Source organism: Suncus etruscus, chromosome 7, assembly GCF_024139225.1.
Source record: "Suncus etruscus isolate mSunEtr1 chromosome 7, mSunEtr1.pri.cur, whole genome shotgun sequence".
In the NCBI taxonomy this organism is placed as follows: domain Eukaryota; kingdom Metazoa; phylum Chordata; class Mammalia; order Eulipotyphla; family Soricidae; genus Suncus; species Suncus etruscus.
Window position 1 is genome coordinate 33,967,270 of NC_064854.1, and position 26,496 is coordinate 33,993,765.

The 26,496-nt window shown below is 40.5% G+C and overlaps 1 protein-coding gene across 1 annotated transcript in view; it reads left to right on the top strand.

Moving 5' to 3' along the window:
* SVIL (supervillin) overlaps positions 1-26,496 on the top strand; it is a 261,406-nt gene that overhangs the window by 158,183 nt on the left and 76,727 nt on the right. Inside the window, exons 6-11 of the mRNA XM_049777469.1 lie at positions 6,612-6,669; positions 6,778-6,929; positions 10,891-11,515; positions 21,330-21,410; positions 24,757-25,632; positions 25,958-26,128. Coding sequence (XP_049633426.1) covers positions 6,662-6,669; positions 6,778-6,929; positions 10,891-11,515; positions 21,330-21,410; positions 24,757-25,632; positions 25,958-26,128 — 1,913 coding nt within the window. The 5' untranslated portion in view covers positions 6,612-6,661. The remainder of the gene's footprint in view (positions 1-6,611; positions 6,670-6,777; positions 6,930-10,890; positions 11,516-21,329; positions 21,411-24,756; positions 25,633-25,957; positions 26,129-26,496) is intronic.

Consider the following 26,496-nt stretch of genomic DNA (forward strand, 5'->3'; position numbering starts at 1 on the left):
GTTTTCTTGATTCTTCCTTCATCAAGAGAGTTCTCAATTTTTCTCTGAAGACCCATGCAGGCATTGAGAGAGAGAGAGAGAGAGAGAGAGAGAGAGAGAGAGAGAGAGAGAGAGAGAGAGAAGAGCATAGACTCAACATCATGTTGATGCATTGATACTTAATGTTTTGTAGTTCCTCACTGGTCTCTAGCCCCACCACAGATGGTCTTTTACTTATCTCTCCTCTTCCCCAAGTAGGTATTGTTATGTTCTATTTATGTTCTCATTAGTAAAGATGAATGTGCAATTAAGTACTTGCTGTCTCTTATACTCAACAACTACCTTTGATTTTTCCTGTATAATAAAATAAGCATCAATTTGTTTCTACCCACTCCAGCACTACTGTAAAAACCATCATTTTTAGCTTAAAAAAAGTCTTCATCCTCTGTTGATCTCAATTTTACAGCAGAAGCAACAAGTTGGGCAGAAATTTCAAAAATAGTTTCTTAATTAAGCGAAAATCTAGTTTAAAAGACTCACTGATAATGCTTAAGTTTACACCTGGCTCTCTGCTCGGGGATCACTCCTGGAGAGGCTTGGGGGACCATATGGGATGCTCTACTATCATTCCTTTAATTTCCTAGTTTAATAATCCCTTTCTAAGTTGCTTCCCTTTATATTTACAATTGCCATCTGTGTGTAAAAGATCAGGTACATTTCTCCTGTGGAAAGTAAGATCAATATTTAGAATATTCTAGATCCGCTGTGTCAGAGGCTGTCAGGTGCAGGCAGGGAAATTGGTATTTTTATAAATCCTACATCACTTATTTTCCTCAGGAAAAAGCTACTCTATTCAATTGTGAAGACTGAGTCAACAATAATTTTACAGTAATGCCTATTTTTCAGCACTTACTGAAATAAAGTGTTCCCCCCAAAAAGCACTTGGCAGACCAAATCATGCTAAGCATTATGAATTATTTCAAGTATTCTAGGCAAGTAAATAACTTTATAAGTTATTGTATGTCAAGTCCTCTTAAACTGAGTTACTTGGAAGGTAACAACCCATTTTCATCAAAAATAACTGAAGAAATAGACTCCTAGAGTTCATATTGCCTCAAGTATACTGTTTAGATTTATTCAGAGAAGAGCAGCAAACTGAGAAAACAGAAATAAGGGATGATACAGTGAATATCATCAAAATTTACAAACTCGGGGCTGGGTAGGTGGCGCTGGAGGTAAGGTGTCTGCCTTGCAAGCGCTAGCCAAGGAAGGACTGCGGTTCGATCCCCCGGCGTCCCACATGGTCCCCCCAAGCCAGGGGCGATTTCTGAGCACATAGCCAGGAGTAACCCCTGAGCGTCAAACGGGTGTGGCCCCCCCCCCAAAAAAAAAAAAAAACCAAAATTTACAAACTCAAAATACACTACAACAGAAGTAAATGAGCAGTTCTTTGTATTTTTGTTGTATGGTGAGGAGTAGTATTTCTGCTTCTTGCCCATTTATGAATTGTACCCTTTTGACCAGAACATACAATCAACTGAATTATGGCTGTTGAAGCCAACATTTTTAAAAATAATATTTTTTGCTTTTAGAAAACACACACTGACGGGGTAGGATAAAGAAGCTCATGCAGTCATTTACTCTGAAATGGACCAGAAAAATGAATATATAAATAGTCATGCATATTGAAGCATACTTGTGAAAATAGAACAGGAGGATAAAATGAACAAAATATAGCAAAATGTTAACATGTGATGCATATACTGGGGTCAAAGAGATAGCACAGCAGTAGGGTGTTTGCCTTGCACACAGCCAATCCAGAATGGTGGTTCGGATCCTGGCATCCCATATGGTTCCCCATGCCTGCCACGACCAATTTCTGAGTGCAGAGCCAAGAGTAACCCCTGAGTACCACTATGTGTGACTCAACTCTCTCCCCAAATGATGCACAAGCTAACATTCATACTTTCTTTTTTAATTTTATTTTATTGAAACCGTTGTGATTTACAGTCCTTCATAGTTGTGTTTCAGACATATAGTGAATTAGGGTCAATCCTACCACCAGTATCCACCTCCATCCATCAATGTTGCCAATGTGCATTCTATACCACTCTCTTAACCCTTAACCTGCCAGTATAACAGACGTATTTTAAATTTACATTGTTAAAATTTGGATCTCTTGATTCTATTGTTGTTGCCTTTGGCTTGGATATTGTGTTCTATCCTTTTGTAACACTATCAATGCAACGAGACTGCTTGGCCCCTAGCCATCATCCTTTCATATTTGTATTTCTCCTCTTCCACTCAGTTTCTTTCCTTCTCCTCGCTAAACTCTGGGGCCAAGGGTGTTTGAGACAACTCCCATTTATACTACTGTATTTCTTCATGCAGTTATTCTAAATACTCCATATAAGTGATATCATTTTGTATTTATCCTTCTTCTGGCTTACTTCATTTAATATAATATTTTCCACTTTCATCCATGTAGCTGCAAATTACATTATTGCATCATTTCTTACAGCTATGTAGTATTCCATTGTCAATATATACACCACATCTTCATGATCCACTCATTTGTTGTTACAGGACATGTAGGTTGATTCCAAGTCTTGACTATTATATTAAGGGCTGCAATGAATAGTAGTGTGCATACATCCTTTTGGATGAATTTTTTTCTGTCTTGGGGATAGATACCCAAAAGAGGGATTACTTGGTTAGATAGCAGCTTAATTTTGAGTTTACTAAGAACCCTCCATACTGTTTTCCATAGGGGTTAGACCTGGTAGCATTCCTACCAACAATTTATGAAGTTCCTTTTACACCACAGCCCCACGAACAGAGATTTTTCCCATTATTTTTATATGTGCCATCCTTCCTGGTGTAAGATAATATCTCATTGTTATCTTGATTTGAATTTTTCTCTAAAGGTAAGTGATGATGAGCATTTTTATGTGTCTGTTGACCCTCTGTTGGTCTTCCTCAGAGAAATGTCTATTTTCTCTCCACATCTACACTTTGTATAAATTTGAAATTTATTTATTTATATTTTTATTGGTCACACTGGCAGTGCTCAAGGGGTGCTCCTGAGAAATCACTCCCGGCAGGCACGGGGGACCATATGGGATGCCAGAATTTAAACTACCATCTGTCCTGGATCAGCTGCTTGCATTTTCCTGGTCATCTGGCATTACCAGGCATATTAGGGGAATGACTTTGACCATCACCTACCACTGTGCTCTCTCTCCAACCCCTAAATTTGAAATTCTATAAAAAATTTTAGCAGAAAAACTTTTTGGTCTTTTGGTCAATCCTAAACTATATTCAAATTTAATATTATGATAACTTATTTATCAGTTAGTTATAAAAACACTATGGTTAATATATAGAATGAGAGTGTGTGTTTTGATTTTCTTTGATTTCTACAGCATCTCATATGGTCCAGCATCCCATATAGTCTCCTAATCCTTTCAGGAGCAATTGCTGAGTGCAGAGCCATGAGTAACTTCTGAAATCACTGGTGTGACCCCAAAACAACAAATAAATAGATGAATATATAAATAAATAAGCAGGACCAAGACTAGATGTTTGTAGACTTGAAAGAGTTTTGACTTGGAATCCAAGCTTGATTGCAGAAGGGACTGTTGAGACCAGGGATCAGATGACAAGGAAGCAGTCACTTCACTTTGTACTAGAATCAGTGGTTCTTAAAGCAGGATGGCTCACCCTGAGAAAGACTTTGTAAACATACAGGAGCATCTTTCTGTCACAGCAACCAAAAATGCTTTAGGAGAAAGGTCTGTGGGGCCACATATTGAGTAGCACCAGGCACACAACAAATCCACTTACAAGGTTACCTTTGCTATATTCCAGGAAAGCAATCAGAGTCTTTCATCTGGTAGAGGTATACCAAAGTATCTGCTACTTGCTCCCCTAACATGTCTCATCCCCAGCAATGAATGGCCATCAGATGCTATGTTCATTGGCTGGTTGGTTGACCATTCTGTGGTGTCTAGGAATGGGCAGGGATCACATGGAGAGTCAGCTCACTATCTTGTCCACAGGCAGGTTTGTAAGAGTTTTGACTTGGAATCTCAGTACCTCCAGCTTCTTGGGGGTCAGTTTTTATGATGAATGTAGTCTGACTACCAGCCCATCCTCATCTTATATGACTTTAGTCTTTCTAGAATATTGAAACAGGGAAGTAATGACAGTAGCCAAAGTATCATGTTTTGGTGATTAGGACTTTGGCATAGTCTTAAGATTAGTTGATATTTCTGGCAAGAAGATTGAAAATAGAGAATTCCAGGCAGCTACTTGGTGCTTAGTTTTTTCCCCACATGTACTACTGGAATTTTTAAAATGTCTTCAGTTGCATAAATTATGTAGAAAAAAATGAAAATTTAATGAAAGTGATTTTTAGTTTCAAATTAGTATTCTCCCAAAAACTTATCTTAAGTTTTCCCAGTGGAAGTTACATGCTACTCTGTGTATATTATATTAATATTTTTCTGTTTACCCAGCCTTAGTCACTTTGATAATGATAAGAAAATGACACAGACTGGATGGCTCATAAATAGCAGACATTATTGCTGACAGTCCTGGAGGCTAGTGGTACAAGACCAGGGTATGTGACAGGGTTCTTGGAGGCCAACTTTCCTCCCTGGTGGAAGGGGCTAAAATGATCTGAGGGAGAGCCAGTAACATGGCTCATTTATATATATAGGACCTGTCTTGCATATGTGAAGCCTATATTTAAGGTCCTGGACTAGGATCCATCCCAAGTACTAAAAAAATATTAAGAAGAAAGAGAGAAATAGAGCTCTCTAGGGACCCCTTTATTTTTAAATTTTTATCAAGATACTATGATTTATTTAGGTGCATATGTTCCAGCACCATTTCTATCACCAATGTCAACTTCTTTCAACAGTGACCCCAGGTTTCCTCCCACTCCTTGACTGGCACCCTTTTCATGTGCCAGTCTATTCTGTTCCTCAAGATTTAAGGCATCCCTTCCAGAGGGCTTCAGTTTGGGCAGCCATCACCTCGTGAGCAATATTATGAAAACTAGGGTCCCAGTCTCTTCTTCAGGGTTGACAGCATCTAGTTGATGCTATAGTTTTGTATCTTCCTTGAGAATGATTTTAAGACATGTACTATTTGCCAGTAAAGTTTTATCTCCATCACACTCAAGAGCTAATATATCAACAGGGCAGCTCTTAGTAGCCAAAAGGTGGCAGGCAGGATGCACCATTATCTTCACTGGTCTTTGCCCATAATCTGGGAACTTGCTGAATTCCCACAGAGCAAACACATCTCTGACCACTGTTTCCTGAAAGGCCAATAGGAAGAGCCACATTTTTGGAGACAGCTATTTCATTTATTTTATTTTATTTTATTTATTTATTTAATTATTTATTTATTTTTTGGAGACAGCTATTTCAATGCAAGTCAATCCCACGAAAATTTCAAGGTGTATTACATCAAAGCATGACTCATATTCTGAGTACAATCAATAGACAACATAAGTGTGGTGGGTGTGATCACATCCATTTCTTAAAATGACCACTTGCAAAAGAAAAAGCAAGTATAACCAAAGTCCTGCCAAATGAAAAGTAATTTATTCATGCCCTCTTCTTTGAGTTTCTTCTTTGACTCAGCCTGTCACAAAAATGTGCATGAAGCCTGAGGCTATGAGTGACCCACTCCTTCTCCCAGTAAAAGGGGGCACTCAGAGTGCCCTATGAGTTCACATGACCAAAGAAGAAGCAAGAAGAGAGACCTTTATTCTCCACCAAATTCAGCTGTTCTCCCCCCAAAGACATGATTGTTTAGCATGTCTGCAATATCCTTGTAGTCAGTATCACATGAGACTGCTTACTCTCAATAAAAAAACATTTTCCTGGTCATCCGGCATTACCAGGCATGTTAGGGGAATGACTTTAACCATCATCCATCTAAATGAGAGCACAGAAGCCAAACTTAGCATTTCTTCTGATAAGTGTCTATAAGGGGAAGCTAGAAAATAAAGCTACAACTGAGATGTATATGCTTATAGTAGGTACAGTAAAAAACACATTTGAGTTTTTCAAGGGATTTAGAGGTTAAATGATACCATGAAATAAGAGTGGTGTGAATTCATAATGTTGTAGTTTGATGGTATGCCTATTGGGGGTTCTAGTTCCAGTCTTTACAGGTATATTTTCCATATGAAGAGGTTAGAATACCTCATTAAATGTAATAAAAGTTAAAATAATAAAAATGAAAAGTAATAAAAGTTCAAAATAAAAGTTAATATTGCTCTCAGAGTTTCTTTAGTGAACTAGAATGGTCCTATTACTGTCTTTCTTATATTTGTGGTACTACTGTACTACTACTTAAGCACACACATGTGTGTGTATGTGTGTGTGTGTGTGTGTGTGTGTGTGTGTGTGTGTGTGTGTATACTTACTTTATTCCCCCTACTAGAAGACAATCTTCTGGAATATAGAAACCAGATTACTTTTGTCTCTCACTATTAAGTGGAAGCCAAGGATAGAAATATGAGTGAAATAAACAAGTTGCTGTGTGAATTAAAATGAACAACTGACTTCTAAATACCTGCCTATCTTAATCTTTTTTGTATATTGCTCCAGTTTCAGAATTAAGAAAATTATTTGAACCACAGGCAAAAGAATATCCAAACATGAAAAGGTGAGTTTTTTTTTTTTTTTTTAGTGTAATCGGGAAGTAGAAGGGCTTGGCAATGCCATGCGTTGATTCCACATTGTTCACTGTACAATTTTTGGTATCTTTGTTCAGAAAGGAGAGAATTGCCAGGCGGCTGGAAGGAATTGAAAGTGATGCCCAGCCCATCCTCTTGCAGAGCTGCACAGGGCTGGTGACTCACCGACTACTGGAGGAAGACAAGCCCAGATACATGCGTGCCTCTGACCCGGCCAGCCCACACATTGGTGAGCAGGCTTGTTACTGCTGCTCTGCAAGACAGCTGCTGTAGGGGTCTTGAGCCTGTTGTGTGGAGAGAAAACTGGGCATAGATATATTCACAGAATGCATGCATTTGCTTAAAACCTCAACATCCGTCAGCAATGCCCTGCCCACCTGTATGCCTGGTATTATAACCCCTTAGAAATAAGTCCCTTTCCAGGGAGAGGGAGAAAGACATAGAGGTTAAGGAGCTTGCCTTGAAGCCACGCCTCTTCAGTCCCTAATATTGTATAGTCACACACCCCTATCCCCCCAACCACCATTAGAAATGATCCCTGAGCACAGAGCCAGGAGTAAGTCCTGAAGCACTGCTGGCTGTGACCCCAAAAACCAAAATAAAAGAAAAAGAAAGAAGAGAAGGAAAAAGTGGGGGGGGGGGGAGTGTGTCAGACAACCAGAAGATAAGCAGGTCTGTCACCCTCTCCTTTATATATATATATATATATATATATATTTTTTTTTTTATTGATGCCAATGTGAATTGTAAGTCTTTCACAGTTGCATTTAAGGTACATAGTGAGAGTGAATTCGGACCACTCCTACCACTAGTATTGATCTCCCTCCACCATAGTTTCCAGCATGCATCCCATATCTCTACTCTTAGCCCCCTAGACTGCTAGTGTAACAGGTCCCTTTTGTGTATAGCTTGTAGTTTGGGTCTCTTGATTCTATTGTTGACTTAGTCATCTAAGGGATCTTCCAGGCAGATTAGTGCTAATCAGATCATGCTAGTGGAAGGTTTCATTTCTAAGAGAAGCTGAAATTAACTTATAAGGTAATAAGTCTTGTGATACTGACCTTACTGCAAGTGGCACCATTTGGTGCTTTTTTTTTTTAAATTGGCCGGACTCTGCTCTCTTCTCTGAGGTTTAAACAGCATGCTCAGGTGCCCAGCATTGGCACAGCAGGGCTCAGAGGTGAGCTGGTTTTGCAGCAAATTCCCATTTTAATTACTTTAACTATATGTCATTTAAAATCTATTACCTGTCTTATATTAGGTCATGTGTCAATATGACTGTGTTTCTGTTGCCAAGAGTCATTATTATGGACATCACTATTCAACTTGACCTTGAGAGAGGACAAGGCACCCAGGGCTATTCTTCTATCTCCTTCCCTGCCTATGGGCTCTGTGATGCTGCCTTTTAGAGCTGGAATTTATTTATTTTATATATCTCAGAGTTTAACCCTTTGAGAGTGTTGTTGATCTCTCTGGGTGATGTGATCAGTTGATTTATCTCTACAGATTTTGATCATCTTTGGCCTAAAAAAAAAGGAAAACTCATATGGTTTTGAAATTGCATACATAAATGTTGACCTGTGTAAAGAAGCAATAATAGACATGTACCAAAAGTTATCACCAGAAGTAAGCCCTAATGTATATAAAATAGTGTATATAAAATATCAGCCATCGCAGATTAGTGAGAAAAGGAAGAGTTCTATCACAAATAAATGGCAGTGGAAGTTGTTTTTTTTTTTTTTAACACCAAACCCCCAAATTTGCTCCAATCATGATGGTTTTTTAAAATAATTAAAACCATGAAGGCATAGGTGAAACTTTTTTTTTAACCTAGCTTGAATGGAAAAGAACTTTCAAGTCAGAAATAACCCCTGTAGGGGCCAGAGTGATAGCATAGCAGTAGGGCGTTTGCCTTGCATGTGGCCAATCCTGGACAAATTCTGGTTCAATTCCTGGCATCCCGTATAGTCCTCTGAGTCTGTCAGGACCAACTTCTGAGCACAGATTCAGCAGTAACCCCTGAGCACTGCCGGGTATGACCCAGAAACCAAAAACCAAAAAAGAAAGAGCTAACCCTGTAAATTGATTTGAGTAAATAACAAATGACACCTGTACTCTAAAGAGAATCGTACACAGCACTTCACAGAAAATAAGCAAGAAAGCCTTAAAAATATTCATAAAATCAGATAAAGTGTCCTATTTCTCTGAAAGTTGACATTTAGCTATTAAAAGAATTACATGATTATATTAATAGATGTTAAAAACAATACATTTGACAAGGTGTTCCAGAGAAGAAAAACATAATGTAATGAATAATAAGTACTTGATATTTCTCCTCTTTCCCTAGCAACAAATAAGGGCAGTTTTTTTTTATTTAGCACTCAGTGAGTACATTGCATATATGTATAAATCAATGCAGACTTATGGTAATTAATTTAAGACACTTGTTAATATCTTAAAAAGTTGTATTGTTTGATTCTTCTTTAGAGGCTGAAGAGAGAGTATAGCAGATAGAGAATTTGCCTTGCATGTGGCCAACTCAGCTTCAATTAATCAGATCCCATATGGTCCACCATGTACTACCAGGAATATTCCTGAGTGCAGAGCCAGGAGTAATCTCTGAACCTCTAGTTTTGATCCAGATAACTTCTGCTTTTGGGGGGTCCTGAGCGATAGCACACCATGACTACCTTGCCTGCAGTCAACCAGGGTTTCGAATCCCCGGCATTCCTTATGATACCCCAAACCTGCCAGGAGTCACTTCTGAGCACAGAGCCAGGAGTAACTTTGAGTTCCACTGGGTATGACAGAAAAGAAAAAACAACAACAACAAAAACAACAAAACATACACACAGACAAACGTCGGCATTTTGCTTTCTCAAAAATCAGTAATCAAGGGGCCAGAGCAATGGCACAGCAGTAGGGCATTTGCCTTGCACGCAGCTGACCCAGGACAGACCTCAGTTCCCCCGGTGTCCCATATGGTCCCCCAAGCCAGGAGCGATTTCTGATTGCATAGCCAGGAGTAGCCACTGAGCATCACCAGTGTGGCCCAAAATAAAAAAAAAAAATCAGTAATCAAAATCAGAGTGATTAAAAGTTAAAAACAACTTAAATATCCTACAATATGGGAAGGTTTATACTAAATGCAAAATGCTTAGTGGATACAAAATTATGAGATCGTAACAAAATGAGGTCTTCAAAATGGATTTTGCAAGTAGAAAGAAAAGGTTTTATATAAAATATTAATGTAATGGAACGCATGAATTATTTTTGTAGCAGAAAAAAAACCTATTATACAAAGTATTTAAAGCAAATATAGGAATATTTTTTCATATGAACAATTTTTTGTCATAAGGTAGTGTTTGTGGTACTTACCTTACTATATTTTTTGTTAGACATCACTTACAGATAGTCTGGTGCTGCCAATGAGGAAAATATTTACTTCTGAGGGGGAAAATATCAATTGGTGAATATTGATAGGAACGGTTGTTCTCATGGTTGCAATCAGATCCTGTGAAGCCATAATCTGTCACTTACCAAATTAAAGCAGTTCAATTATCTACTGCCTTTTTTTGTTTTGTTTTGTTTTGTTTTGTTTTAGGGTCACACCCAGCTGCACTTAGAAATTACTCCTAGCATGGGGCCGGAGCGATAGTACAGTGGTGTAGGGCATTTGCCTTGTACACAGCTGACCCAGGATGGGCCTGGGTTTGATCCCTGACATCCCATATGGTCCCCTGAGACTCCAGAAGTGATTTCTGAGCTCAGAGTCAGGAGTAAACCCTGAGTGCTTCCAGGTGTGTCCACCCCCCAAAAACAACTTGTCAACTGCTCACACATGAAATCTTAAATTCTTAAACAAATTAAATAAATAAGGGGACATGAGCATTGAGCAAGAATCAGGGAGCTCCGGGTATTGGGGACTGAGCTATGGTGGAAGCCGGCATGAATAGGCACAGGAATAAGTATGAAAGCCAGAGGAGAAGCACAGACTTTCTGTTTCGTGACAGAGCTGCTCCTGCTTCAGCTTCTGGGGTAAATCACTGGCATCACCTTCAACTTCAACTTCCTCCATGAGAAATTGGTGGCTCAGAGTCTAGGTGTATTATTTATTGTCCAGCCCAGAAAGCTGTAAATGTGTCATTCCTTGAAGTCCATCTGTAATTAACTTTGTGATCTTCATATAGGCCGAGCTAATGAAGAGGAAGAAAAGTCTGAATTTTCAGTAGAGAAGCAGAGTCGCTCCAAGCACGGCCCAGAAACCTCAGGTGTTCAAGGCGACTCCTATGGTTCAGGTACCATAGACACCCAGGGGCTGGAGTCCAAAGCAGAAAGGATTGCAAGGTACAAAGCTGAGAGGAGAAGGCAGTTGGCAGAAAAATACGGGATTTCTCTGGATTTGGAAACAGATTCTGACTCTTCATGCCGATACACCAAGTCCAGGAAGGACTCGGATGCTACAGAGAAGAGGGGATGCAAAAGCGATAAATGGGATGAGACTGGCAAGGAATCGAGTTCTCCCTACTCCAGGACAGAGATCATGGGGTTTAGGACCTACGTGGCTGAATCCAAGGACTATGCCCCACGCGGGACTGATGGGGTGTCTGACACAGAGGTGCTGCTCAACGTGGAAAACCAAAGACGCGATAGACAGCTGAGCGCCACCTCGGGGGACACCCCCTCTTCCTTCCTGTTCTCAGGGGCTGACAGCACCTTCGGAGAAACGCCAAGGTCTCTGAGGCAGATGCCATCTGTGTCCCAGTCCTCCCCAAGCCACAGCACTGGTGACTTCCCCACTGAAAGCCGATCCAGGTAAGACATGGTTGTCTCCCCCTTTTACTCTTGAGTGCCAGAGTTGGGGTGTTATTGACATTCTGCATGGTTCTTTGCTCCCCAGAGAAATAATAGAGTTTATGACCTCAAAAAATCTCTATGAGGTTAAGATGAGAGAATTTATGCTCTTTCATTGTCTGTTCTTTAATATAATGATAATAAACTGAAGATGCAACGAGATAGTACAGGGAATCCTAGGTTTGATCCCGGGAATGTGGTCCCCTGAATACCACCAGGAGCAATCCCTGAGCACAGAGCCAGGAGTGAATCCTGATAATAACTGGTTGTGACCCACACACAACAATAATGATAATAATAGGAATGAGAGAGATGGAACAGAGTTACGGCATTTGTCATAGATGTGGCCAACTCCAGTACCAAATACTAACCTCCTCTGAGCCCCCTGAGCACAGAGCTAAGAGTAGCCTCTGAGAACCATTAGATGTGGCCCAATCCTTCTCTAGCCAGATACAAAGAAAATGAAATAAATTAATTAAATGAAAAACTGAGGACCTTGGGCGATAGCTCAAGAGTGGAACATAAGCCTAGCATGTGTATGCACCTAGGTGGAATTCCAATGCCACCACCATCTCTCTCTCTCTCTCTCTCTCTCTCTCTCTCTCTCTCTCTCTCTCTCTCACACACACACACACACACACACACACACACATACACATTCACTCATTCTCTCTCCCACTCCCTCTCCCTCTCTCTTGCTCTTTCCCTCTCCCTCTCTCTCGCTCACCCCCTTCTCTCTCTCTCTCTCTCTCTCTCTCTCTCTCTCTCTCTCTCTCTCACACACACACACACACACACACACACACACACACACACACCTTGCATCTCTGGCTTTAACAGGGTGATCCAGCTTGTTCAGAGTGTGACCTTGATAAAAATAATAATAAGCAGAACAGATTATGCGATGATTTTTTTGGAGGTGAAGGCTCCTTTTAGAAATCTTGGCTTGACTCTCTTCACCTTTAGTCATTGTCTTTCTCTTTTATTTGTACTGTAACTAATCTCTAGACTTTTATATGTATTTGGTGTTTGGGCCACACCTGGCGGCAGCACTCAGGGGCTACTCCTGGCTCAATGCTCTGAAATCGCTCCTGGCTGGCGTGGGGACCATATGGAATTCTAAGGATTGAACCTGGGTCTGTCCCAGGACTGCAGCATGCAAGGCAAAGGCCCTACCACTGTGCTATCGCTCCAGCCCCAAACTGGAGACTTAATGATTGTTTCTATGAGTGAAGAACTCACTACCTTAAGTCCCACAGCTGCTGTTTTCTTTAACACCAGCTGCCATCCCCTGTATCAATGTGACTCACCTAATTTCCTGGTGCTGATTCATTGGGTTCAACTGAGGCATGCAACCTAACTCCAGTCCACTAAGAAGGCAAAGGGCTTGTGCTGGGCTCTTGCTTCTGATTGCATTTTCCTATCTCCCAGTGCCAAGTGTGAGTGTAACAATGATCTCCTATGCATCAAGTCCACAGGGTTTTTTTTTTGAGTGCTTAACTGCCTATTTACCACTTCACAGGACATTTGTAGAAATGTCTACAGAATAGTTATACTGAAAGGGAGAACTTGTCTTTGTTTTTAGGGAGGATACACCCGACTTTGTGCTCAGGAGTGACTTCTAGTGGTGTTCAGACAACCAATGTGGAGTTGGGTATCAAACGAGCATTGGCCGCATCTAGGCACATGCCTGCACTCCTGCATTAGGGAAAATTCCTCTTGACTTTTGGGTTCCTGTCCTCACTCTCTCTGAGGGTAAAGAGGTTCTAGAATTAATACATAGCAACTTTAGCAGTGGTCACACCCATATTGAATGTCTTAACCAAATTGGGGGGGTGGAGGTGGAAATGGCAATAGAAAAAGGTTTCTGAATGCTCAGCAACTCAGAATCAACCATGTCATAAACTTCATGGATGTTTCTGGCCTCTATTGCCCATGTTATGTTCTCCGAGGGAGGAAAATATAAATTATGTTATGTTTTTAAAATTATGTTATGTTCTACGAGGGAGGAAAATTTAAGATGCCTTAATCTTTAGTACACATCCCATGTCATGGCAAAATGTTCTAGGAAACAGCTATCTTCAGATCTCCTCTCTCCAAGAGACATCTAGGGAGCACCCCTAAGTTCATTTTCATGTTGGAATGGCATCATTGCACCTCTCAATCCTTTCTCCAAGAACATCTGCTTTCCTCACTGCCCAACTAGCATTTATTTGCCTCTTAGTATACAATATATATTATAAATATATAATATTAATATATTATATATTTATAATATATATAATTCCCCTTCCCCAATTACCTCTCTTTTTAGTCTAGTTTTCCTAGAAAATATTAGTTCCTGTTCATGGGATTAATTCTGGATGTCACCTAAAAATTATTGCTGCTGGGGCCGGAGAGATAGCATGGAGGTAAAGCGTTTGCCTTTCATGCATAAGGTCATCGGTTCGAATCCCGGCGTCCCATATGGTCCCCCATGCCTGCCAGGAGCAATTTCTGAGCATGAAGCCAGGAGTAACCCCTGAGCACTGCCGGGTGTGACCCAAAAATCACAAAAAAAAAAAAAAAAAAAAAATTATTGCTGCTGAAGTCTAACAGACTTTGACACATTATGCATTGTATGCATTTCCTGTGAACATGTACCTTGTCCTGTTCAGATGCTTGGGCATGTGTACACAGCAGTCAGCAGTGGCTTCCTCAGACAGGCAGCTTTAAGCAAATAAATGGTTTGTTTCAACCAGAGGCTAAAGTTTATAGCCATTATTCTTAAGCTAATATTTGATAACAGGAGCATATGTATAATTGGAGCTGGACAGCCACAGAGTGAAGCAGCTATTTTTGTTGGGAGATGGGCCACACTCGGCTGTGCTCAGAATTTTCTCCTCTTTCAACATTGAAGAATAACTCTTGGGGGGATAAAATCTGGGTGGCCACATGCCCAGTAAGCACCTTATCCATTGTACTATCTCTTCAGCCCCTGAAGGAGAATTTTTCTATGACTCGACTTAGGTATCTGGAGATACTATTTAGTATGCTGACTCTTAGGGGTTAAAAGGAGTTAAAACTATACACTTAGAGATACAACCATGAACAACTCCTATCCTCTATGAAACTAAAATGATATCTTGTTTCCTGTAATATTATCCTGATAACCAGTTGCCACAGCATGAAAAAATGTCTGTTATCTCCAAGTCACTTTTTATCCCATGATTCTATATTTCTCAACCCCAGAGGTAACTTTTGTCCATTTATAATTGTTTCACCCAAAGCCCCATATGTTGGATTCTCTGTTTTAAAGAATTTTAAGCCATGAAGGTCATAAATAACCCTGGGGATTATTTAGTTTAACAATCTGTTTTATATGTAAAAAAAAAAAAAAAACAACTTCCTAAGATTAAAGAACTTAACTCTGGACTGAAGAAGAAATGCAGTGGGTAAAGGCTCTTCTTGTCTTGCATGTGGCTCACAAGGTTTTGATCCCCAGCATCCCATATGATCCAAGAGGCAGAAATAAGCCCTGAGCACAGCCTTACGTGGCTGTACAAACACAAAAGCAAAATAAATAAGAATTTAAGTAGCTGAATTTGATGAGTCGGAATCCAATATCCATTCTATATTCATTTAATTTACTCTTATTTATGATTTATTTTAAAATAAAATATTTTGCTTTTTTTTTGCCCCTTGAAGACTATTATTTGTAAGAAAAAATCAGAAATATCATAGAGGGCCCGGAGAGATAACACAGCAGTGTTTGCCTTGCCAGCAGCCAATCCAGGACCAAAGGTGGTTGGTTTGAATCCCGGTGTCCCATATGGTCCCCCATGCCTGCCAGGAGCTATTTCTGAGTAGATAACCAGGAGTAACCCCTGAGCAACGCCGGGTGTGGCCCAAAAAACAAAAAACAAAAAAAAAGAAATATCACAGAGACCATGTTATGGGTTGACATGCTGTTGTTTTTATAAAGCCTCATCCTCAAAAAAATAAACAAAAACCTTGTAGGTTAGGAGGATTTAGATTCATCAAGCATCTGTTCATAGGTTATTGGAAGGATAGATCAGTTTCATGAATAATTACAATTCCAAGATAATTTTGCTAATTCTTCAAGAAAACTATATTGAATCTTTTGCAATGATGGCTACTATGTTCCTTGCTGGACATGTCTTTGTGTTTGTGTGTGTGAGACAGAGACAGACAGACAGACAGAGAATGCAGAATACCTATAACACAATGGGCCTAAATAAGGTTCTAGAGGTCAAGGTTGGGTGTCATGAGAAGTCAAAGTGACACATGTATTCTGCCTTTGTTCAGAATTGAACCAAGTTTTATGGGTGTAGTAAAATTGTCAGACATACAGGGGTATGGTGTCCCAGCAAAAAGACACAGGTAATCAATATAGACTGGGCTAGAGTAGTAGGTAAGACATGCATGCAGCCCAATGGGGGTTCAAGTTCCAGCACCATATATAATCCTGAGTAATCCCTGAACCCCTGAGCACTGCTGGGTGTAGCCCAGAACCAAAACTAAGCCACCAATGAAGACTTTGGAATGAGGCAGGAAAACAAGTTAAGTGCCTTAGAGACAAGGCATTTATTTACCTTAGCCCTGTGGATGATGGAAAGTGAATGATTTTCAACTGAGGCTGATTGTATACTTCAGAAAACTCTCTAGAGGAACAGAGGATCCTTCTGGAAGTGAATGGCTTGCAGTCAAGGAAGTTACATGAAGTGGTGATTGTTACCCCAACCAGAGGCTCTGATAGCTCTGGTTCCTAATTAAGCTTTGTCATACACTCGATTATACTTGACATTTCATTAGATAATAGAGAATATCGGTGTTCCTGTGATAGTGATCAGATTTCTGGAGCAAGGACTTGTAAATAAATTTAATGATAGGAGAAAAGCAAAGTAAAGAGAGAGGAGAGGAACAAAGAGGTAGAGGGAGAGGGAACAAGGAGGAGGAGAAAGACAAGGAAATTGGAGAGAAAATTACATGGACCTGCAACAATGACTGGAAATTACAAGACAAAATTTAATAATGTTCTGTATTTAGAGGGGGAAAATTGGGGAAACCTGATTTAACAGCAGTGCATGGGAAACAGACCTAAGAGTCTTATTTAACAGCAGGTTCTTTATGTGACTGCCAAAATGACTAGTCCAATCTTGGGATACATTAATGAAAGCAAATAGTCCTTTGCCCTGGTGATACTAATCTACCTGTTGTTCTGCAGTCATTAGACTGCATCCGGGCATCTCATTCTATGTGAATTTTTGACAAATGAGAATGTGTGTCTAGAGTTCCCCTGACTCCCCCACCACACACTCCCATTGTGCGCTGCTTTCTTAACATACCTGAGAGTTTAAAAACTTCTCCCTATCTTAATAGAAACTAGAATTCCTTTTGGATTCCTCCTGTATGTTCTCTAGTGTGTCCAACCTGGTCTGTTTTTCTCATTATCAGATTGTCAGGTTCCCAGATCAGTTAAAAAGCTGAAGCTTGGCTTTGCACAGGGAGCCCTAATATTATCGGTCTGGCTTCAGGTGGATGAGGATTCTGCCAAAAGGGAAAGCAGGAGAAAGAGATCATGAATCAGATGAGGCATTTCAGAGGCAACTTCAACAGTAGCTTGTGTCTCCGAAAGCAGGAGATGCAAATGCCCAACTCCCTATTATGAGGCTGACATCCCCAGCCCCCAGCAAAGGACTGACAGTTTTGTGTGCTCCTCAACATGGTCCCAATTAGTATGGTATTATGCCAAACTGACTAAAGAGTAAGGTAATAGCATTAGTTTGTAGAAACAGCTTAAGAAGGAAGGACACCTTGTCGGATGGTTTGGTTTTTGTTTGTTTCATCTCCTTTCTGCCTACTGCCTAGCATATAGCACATACTGACCCTCAGAACATCATTTTGGAATGCTCTGCTATTTTTTTTTTGTGCTTTCTTTAAGCATCACCAAAATGTTAGCAGTCCTTCTTGAAATAGCCAAATCGATAACCATGGGCCAGCACACAAACTAAATGAGCCAGTACCCTCGCAGAGCAGAGCAGCTCTCAGCTAGCTAACTCAAATCATAGTGGAGTAAGGAGCGATGATGCTGCTTCTTTCTGCTGGAGCCTTTTATCTTATAACTGACCAGAGTCACCAATCAGCAGAGCATGAGTTGAGGAGCTTTTGTTTATACAATAAGGCTTCTACTTTGAGGTTGAAATTCTTATATATAATCTGGATTCTGTGTGCTCACAAATATTATTAAGCTGTGAGTAGGAGTTCTGATAAGTGAATAGAAAAAGAAATTAGCTGCTCAGATAAGGAGTGGGTGAGGGTAAAGGGTTAGAAACTGCCAGCCTGGCAAAGCTGATCTGGACGTCTCATGCCTAAAGCAGAGTCCTGGGTTGTGTTTGTTGTAGGGGGTTGGGAGAGTCCCATTTGGAGACATAGAAATCCTAACCCTGGACTGGAGTGATAATACTATGGATATGGCACTTGCCTTCAGTGGCTTACCTGGGTTCAACCCCAGCATCTAATATGGTAGCCCAAACCCTGCCAGGATTGATCCCTGAGCACAGAACCAGGAACTATGGCCTGAAAACAAACTTCAAATCAACCTCACAGAAAACTGGAAGCTTCGTGCCCTCTCACCCCGAATTAGAGGCACCTTGTCAGTGCCCTTCAACTGTGTCCTAGCTTGGCTTGTTCTAGCTGGGACTTAAGCCCTCAGGGTAGCTATGAAGGGAGGATGACTAGAAGAAATCAATCCTCTCATGTTTATCCTGCTTCTACGCCAAAAATACTCTGCCTTTCTACCATTTCTTCATTCTTTAGGTCCTTGTTACTATAATCCTGTGAGACATGGTTTATATTAAAATGCTCATGGTTTTAGGATATAGGTCAGTGAGCTTTTGGAAATCAAATCATCCCAGGGAAAATTATTTTTAACTTTCTGTTGATTCTGCCACATTCTACAGTTGCTTTTCAGCTATCATCTCCATGCTTCCCATCTTGATTCTTTTCTGGAGAGGCTGATTGGGCTGCATCTAATGCTATTTGTGGGGATATTCCTGGCTCTGTGCTCAGGAATGATCCCTGCTGATGTTCAGGATTGGATGCCAGGGGAATAAATGGTGGTCAGCCACATGCAGGGCCTAATCTCTGTATTATTGCTCTGAATCTTGATTCTGTTTACAAAGACCTAATTTAGCTATCATAGCTAATAGTATTGTACATTCAATGTATTATGTTTTAAAAGCTAGTTACTCTTAAGCAAACCTTTATAATTAAAGATAGTTATTTCAAAATAATAAAAATAAATAGTTGTTACATTAAGAAATATTACATAGGGGCCGGATAGATAGCACAGCGGCGATAGGGCATTTACCTTGCATGTGGCCAACCCCAGAGGGACCTGGTTCGATTCCAGGTATCCCATATGTCCCCCAGCCCTCCATAGGTGATTTTCGAGTGCAGAGCCAAGAGCAACACTTGGCACCACTGGGTATGGCCCAAAAATCAATCAATCAATAAAATTTGTTAAAAAAAGAAACATTAGATAGGGGCCAGAGAGATAGCACTGAGGTAGGACATTTGCCTTGCATGCAGCTGACCCTGGATGGACCCCGGTTCAATTCCTAAGTTCCTGGCATTCTATATGGTTCACTGAGTCTGCCAAGAGTGATTTCTGAGTGCAGAGCCAGGAATATCGCCTGAGCCCCACCAAGTGTGGCAAAAAAAATTATATAAACATACAATAGTTATGCAAAGTTTATTTTTCATGTTACACATTTTATATGTGAAACATCAAAATTTAAACATTCATTACCACGAAGGTAGTTTGAAGGCTAGTTGTATACCTAAATTGTAATGAATAAATAAGTGGAGCCTAGCAAATGGCCCATATCTGTCTTTGATTTTCATTCTATAAACACCGTCAATAAATCAAGGACAAATTAAGCCCCAGGTTAATTTTTTATGTTGATGTAACCAGGTTTTTATTTTGAATTTGGGAATCACATTCACTGGTACTCAGGAACTGTTCCTGGCTTTGTGCATAAGAATGACCCCTGACAGTGCTTAGAAGATCAAATGAAGTTCTGAGATTCAAATCCAGAAAAATGCAGGGCAAGTGTCTTAACCTTTGTCCTCTTTCTCTTTGTCCATTTACAATATCTTTAGAGGTATATTATCTGAACAGAATCGATGTAATTGTGGTTGTGAGTGAAAGGGGAAGCCAGAGAGTGATGAGGCAAAGCCTATGTCACAATGCCCATTAGTTCTGAGAGTGAAAGCAGTCCTTTTCTACCCAGATTCTCTCTCCACTCCTGGGTAGTTCTCAGCTTGACCCCTACCTTTGTTCTATTACAATAGAGGGCTGCCCTCTTTAGGGTTTAGAACTAAATGAACGCATGTTGAATAGCTCCTTATTTTCCTACTGTGTCCTCTGATACCTTGCAATGAGTCCCTCACTTACTTCAGAGATGGCCTAAGTTAGTGCCATGATTGAATAGACAAGGCATTGAGAAGCTCTACTGTGTTTCTGGAATTAAAATGATGTTCCAGGCATCTGGATTTTTTATTTACAACAGGCTAAATGACCATATTGCCAGGGGGTAGAGGAAGTCTGGTGGATGTTAGTTACTAAAGAAACATCCAAGCCTCAACTGCGACCCATTTTCAGAAATCTTAGCAAAAGTTCTAGAAGAGGTAATTGACAGTTTTGGGCTATTAATATGAACTAGAACTCTAACTAAAATGGATTTGAGAAAATTAAGATAATTTTATTATACTAAGACATTTATTATAATTTCTAGTCTTTGGGAAATAACTTTGAACTGGAATGTATTTCCAGTTTAATCATGAAGAAATATTGATAAAGTTTTAAGCAAGTGAAGCATCTAATAAGCAGATGTTCCTTTTTTTTTTTTTTTTAATTTCTCCTGCACTGTGAAAGGGGGCACATCAATAGCTTGAGTTTTACTTGTTGCTTTACAGAGTTACAAGAGTTTTCTTCCCTGTGATTTTTTTCTAACATCTCTAACTTGGCATAATTGCATTGGCACATTCAAACTTGCATTATCTTCAATGGCTTGTTGGAGAATGTATAAGTCATTTATGAGCGTATGTAGTCCTTGTGGACTTTTGAATGTCTGGGATAATCCTCTTCACCTTTATTCCTTCTCTGAGCCTTACTTAGTGTGTTAACCATAATAGTTACTATTTTGTATCGTAGTATAGACATATCACATATATTTATCCAGTAGATCTGAATTAGTCCTGGCTGTGGTATTGTTTGCATTATTTTGTGAAAAATACAAAAGAGAAAATGTTTAGAAGCAATTAGAGATATGAAATAATTGAATTTATTTTTATATATTACCTTTATTTTTATCTGTAATTTTTGCATGGACACTAGTCTCCAGTTTGGCTTTTTAGGGAAAAAAATGTACCTTAATAAAACAATAAAATGAAGCCTTACCAATCTAACTTTTTAAAAGAGAATTGTTTAGTATTTTAGGCAAAGTATACTTCTAACATGCCTTTTTCCTTTCAAGTTGCTTGAATAAAAACCTATTGGTTTTCGATATTATTTCTATCTTTTGACTTTTGTGAAGGGCCCCAAAGTACTAGAAAATTTCCAAAGTAAATAGAAACCCCATTGCAAAAAAAAAAAAATGCTTAAACATTTCAAAAGCCTTGAGAAATTAAGTGCCGTTTAAGTCTTGTATGAGTGTGATGACATTTTAAGAGCTCTTATCTAAAGTTTTGTTTTTTTTGTGCATGATAGCACAGGGAAACCCAAACATGAATGGTTTCTCCAGAAAGATTCCGAAGGAGACACACCTTCACTTATCAACTGGCCTTCCAGGTATCTTTCGAGTTGAAGCTTGTGACTGACACTTAGTGTTTCTTCTTTTCCTGACTGCTGCTTTCCCTGCACTTCCACATTGACTCAACACTCCCTCCTTCTTACTCTCTTTTCACACTAGTGCATTTGAAAACTCACAAAATTATGCGTGTCCAAGGGGCTTCTGGAAGCTGCTTCTACTGATGGCTTTTCTCTTCCGTGTGCCCTAATCCCCACTAACAATTTCCCGCTCAGTCACGTTTTTCTTATTGCTAATTCTGTGGCAGCACCTGCTCCTTTTTTCCTTTCTCCCTCACTCCAGTGGGGCAGCTGTGAGCCCCAACCATAGCAGTGTCTCAGGATCCCTCCCTTCCCCCACCCAACTCTTCTAGATCCTTGTTTTCTGTCTTTTCATCTCTAAACTAGTAGTTAATCTTTGACAGTTACATTTTGGGCATGCGGTTTTAAAAGCAGACAAAAACCTCTATCATTTCATTTTTAAGATTGGGGGCAGGGAGAGGCGGAAGGAGTAAGAATGAATAAGTCATTGACAGGACAAAGCTCCCGTCTATGCATTTCTAACAGTCACTTTGTTCTCTGCAGAAGACAAAATTCAGATTGTCTCTGATTAGAAGGACACATTCCACAGGAGAATTTGAACCTCATTTCAGCCTCCTTTTGATTAACAAAGCTTATAAATATGAAAACCTTCACCCTGGCTAAGTCTATGGGAAAATAACAAATCTGAGAATTTTCTTTTTTTTTCCTTTCTGAATTGTACCTGCCCTTTCTATGTCTTTGATTCCTTAATGAAATCTCTGTGGATATTCTGTATCTACAATAGAAAAACTTGAGATTCTCAGCAGATTAAGGAATGGGGTCTTTGTCCTTTAAAGAAATATTCTCTTCCCCAAAACACTCTTTTTTTCTACATATAGGTAATTGTTTCTGCTGACGAATCATAAGTGATGGATTTTTAATCCCTTTAAAAGAACGTTCTAAATGCATTATTTACACTGTAAAAATTACTCCTACATAGTAATTTACTCTGAAATGGCTTCTCTTTCCCTCTAAATGTAATTTCAAAAGTAAACTAAGGAAAAAGTAAAACTAAGAATCAGCTAACAATATTAGACATAAACTCTTTGTGAATAGCTAAGATGTGCTTTGCAGACTTCACATCACAGTCTCAATGAAAAGGCAAAGCAACTGACATGAGTATTCTGTATGAGATCAACAACTAGAAATGACTGAGCCAGGATTTGACCAACATCTCTGAATCCAAGTCAAAGCTCTCGTTATTGCATTAAGGGGGAAAAAGGTAACTGATATAGCCTTAAAAATATATCTGGGTGCTAGAGAGATAGCACAGTGGTAGGGAGTTTGCCTTGTACGGCCAACCCAGGAGGGATGGTGGTTTGACTCCTGGCATCTCATATGGTCTCCTGAGTCTGCCAGGAGTGACTTCTGAATGCAGAGCCAGGAGTGACCCCTGAGTACTGCTCAGTGTGACCCAAAAACAAACAAACAAACAAACAAATAAATAAAAGTATTTGGAGGCCCCAGTTAGTTCTGCACATAGTCTACCTGTATTTGATCCCAGCACCATCCATGGTCTGTCAAGCCCCATAGGAAGTTACTCCTGAGTACAGGAGTAAACCCTGCACACTACCAGATATAGTTCTCTAAACCAAAAATTAGATAGATAGATAGATGAATAGATAGATAGATAGATAGATAGATAGATAGATAGATAGATAGATAGATAGATAGATAAAATAAATAAATGGCAATCATTTTTCACTAAGGGTATTTTAGAACTTCTAGAAGGGAGAAAACGCTGTTTATTAATTCTTTATTTTTATAATATATGTAGTGTCAGGGCTGTTAACAATTAAACCCAAGACTTTATGAGCTTTCCCACTGCCAAATTCATGAATTCTTTTCTTTTCTTTTTTTTTTGGTTTTTGGGCCACACCCGTTTGACGCTCAGGGGTTACTCCTGGCTAAGCGCTCAGAAATTGCCCCTGGCTTGGGGGGACCATATGGGATGCCGGGGGATCGAACCGCGGTCCATTCCTTGGCTAGCGCTTACAAGGCAGACACCTTATCTCTAGCGCCACCTTCCTGGCCCCATGAATTCTTTTCACAAATATTTCTTTATTGAATATTCTGGTGCTACAATTATTAATAATGATACTGGTCTATATGTTATGATTGAGTGTATGGATAATATAGTCTACACTACATCCAAAAGTTTATGAATGTTTAAGTGGGTTGCTTGATAAAGAATGTTCAGAGTTTTTTTTATTTTTTATTTGTTTTTGTTTTTGGGCTACACCTGGTGACGCTCAGGGGTTACTCCTGGCTATGTGCTAGAAATCGCCCCTGGCTTGGAGGACCATATGGAACACCAGGGGATAGAACTGCGATCTGTCCTTAGGTTAGACGCCCTACAAAGTTGCGCCACTGCTTTGGCCCCTAAAATGTTAAGTTTTGAGCCTAACACTGAAAGTAGTAGTAGAAGAGGAGGAGGAGAAGGAGGTGGAGGAGGAGGAAGAGTATGGAGCTAGAAAGATAACATGAAGGTAGGGCATTTACCTTGCATGCAGAAGGACGGTGGTTCGTATCCTGGCATCCCATATGGTTCCCCGAGCCTGCCAGGAGCAATTTCTGAGCATAGAACCAGGAGTAACCCCTGAGCGCTGCCAGGTGTGGCCCAAATCCCCCCTCCAAAAAAAAAGAAAGAAGTAGTAGTAGTAGTAGTAGTAGTAGTAGTAGTAGTAGTAGTGGTGGTGGTGGTGGTGGTGGTGGTGGTGGTGGTGGTGGTGGTGGCGATGATGATGGTGATGATGATGATGATGAACCATGAATGCACTCACATTTCCAGAAGTCAAGGAAATTAAATTAAATTTGATCAGTTGGCAGATGCAGTTGGCTACCCTAGAGATCATGCACTAAGTGTGCATGAAGAAAGTTTGCTAAAAAAATAAAAATAAAAAAAGAAAGTTTGCTGCAACAGTTTACATGCCTCCATGCTTACAGGTGCTGCAGTATATTCATGAATTTTTCTGTGTGTTCTGGGTAGCCAGGGAGTCCAAAGCAGCCATCTCCACCCCTGACCTGAGCCCTTGTGTCTTTGAAGGGTAGATTGTTTCATGTCCTACCAGCATACCTGTTTGGCCCCAGGCAAAGATCATTTGAAGACACGGATCTCTGCTATTGATGCTCCCAGATGCCCTGTCACCTATTGTTCTCTCTCTGGCTTGATGTTTATTCACTATTGCTCTCTGATCCTTCTCGCATGCTAACTTCCCATTGAGCAGCTAGTAATCTTGGCAATTTAAATCCTTTTTCTTTCTTAAAGAGTTAAAGTTAGAGAGAGATTGGTGAAAGAGGAGAGTGCGCGCAGCAGCCCTGAACTTGGCCCCGAGTCTTTGACTCAGAGGAGACCGCAGCCAGTGCCCCTGCATTGCCTGTCCTTTCCGTCTGAAAGCTCAGCCTTTGATAGGGTGGTGAGCAAGCCTGCTGGTGCCTCCCGGCATTCCCTGCGAGGCTATGTTCAACCCACAGAGCCTATCCACCCTGCCAAGCTGGTGACTTCAGAAACTCCAGAGAACCTCTCTGAGGGGAGTTGGGTGGGTTCCACCCCTGCAAATGCCCTCCAGTCTCCTGCCATGAAGGTTCTAGAAGGGGAAACAAGGGAGAGCCCAGACCTCCACATTTGTGAATCCAATGCTGAGGAAGATGCACTCTTTGCTGAGGTGCTTGAGAAAAACCAGAAAACACTGTTGGCTTTGGAGGATCATAGACGCTCAAGAAGCCACCAAGACCCCTCTGGAAATGAGAACTTTGGTAAACGAGCTGTCAGCTTAGAACCATGGAATGAGCCACAAAATCGGTCAAGCCACCCTCCAACTCATCATCAGCCCACCGACAGAATGGGCAGGACTGAAATGGTCTTATACGTTCAGAATGAGCCTGTGTCCCAAGAGGTTGGGGTGACTGGTCCCACGAAGGAAGCACTGACAAAGAAGCACAAGGTTCGCATCCGATCCCTTTCTGACTACACTGGGCCCTCTCAGCTCCAGGCCTTGAGAGTGAGGGACCCGGCTTCTAGGAGACTGAGTGCCCAGGCTGTGGAGCCCCCAGTGGAAGCTGGCATGCTGGACACCAGGGTGTCTGTCGCCCAGCTTCGAAATGCCTTTCTGGAGTCTGCCAGTGCCAGCAGGAAATCCAAACTGTAGGTGATATTGCTCCTATGTGTCACTTGCACGTCCCAGCAGAATGATTCACCTATCCACGTGTGCCGTGACCTATGCTGAGTCATAGCCAAGCTTAGCTCACAAGTGTGCCAAGCAGACATTATAGGAAATGGCTCCATAACTACCATTCTGCTTCTGCCTACTAATGGGGAGTAGAGGATTAGGGTCTCTGGAATGTCCCTCCCCTTTTCCATGCATGCAGAGGGATTTGACAATGTCTTGATTAACTGAGATGCATAAATCTTTGCTCTGTTCTCTTTCTCTGTTCCCTGCCATGTTCCTCTGTCCCTATGAATCTAAAAGCCAACCCCTGGTTGAGAGGTCAACCGAAGGCGTTGACTGGCCTGCCAGTGTGGAACGGGAGAGAGGGTCCCGGAAACCCAGACGCTATTTTTCTCCTGGTGAAAGTAGAAAGTCTTCAGAGAGATTTAGAACTCAACCTATAACCTCAGCAGAACGAGAGGCATCAGATAGGTAGGCATGTGTCTGTGTAGTTCCATGGTCCAGGAACTTAAATCATACAGCAACAATTCTTCCCACCATGGTGATCCTGATGCTGTCTAAGCAGGATGTGGTAATTTCATCATGTTTCCTTCTGATCTGTAAAAGACATATTTGACTGCTATAATTTTGCAAGAAAGTTAGTCATTAAAACTATATCAGCACACTGTTTTATGTTGTATACAGATGAAAAGAACTATCACTTTTTTTCGCTCCATGATTTTGATGTTTTATGCCCTTATTAGAACCTAGATTGAGGATTAACCAGCTTTTACAGTGAAAAGAACTCAGGGATTTTACAGTCATCTTATATCTGTCCACCTACTTGTCCTAAATGAGTT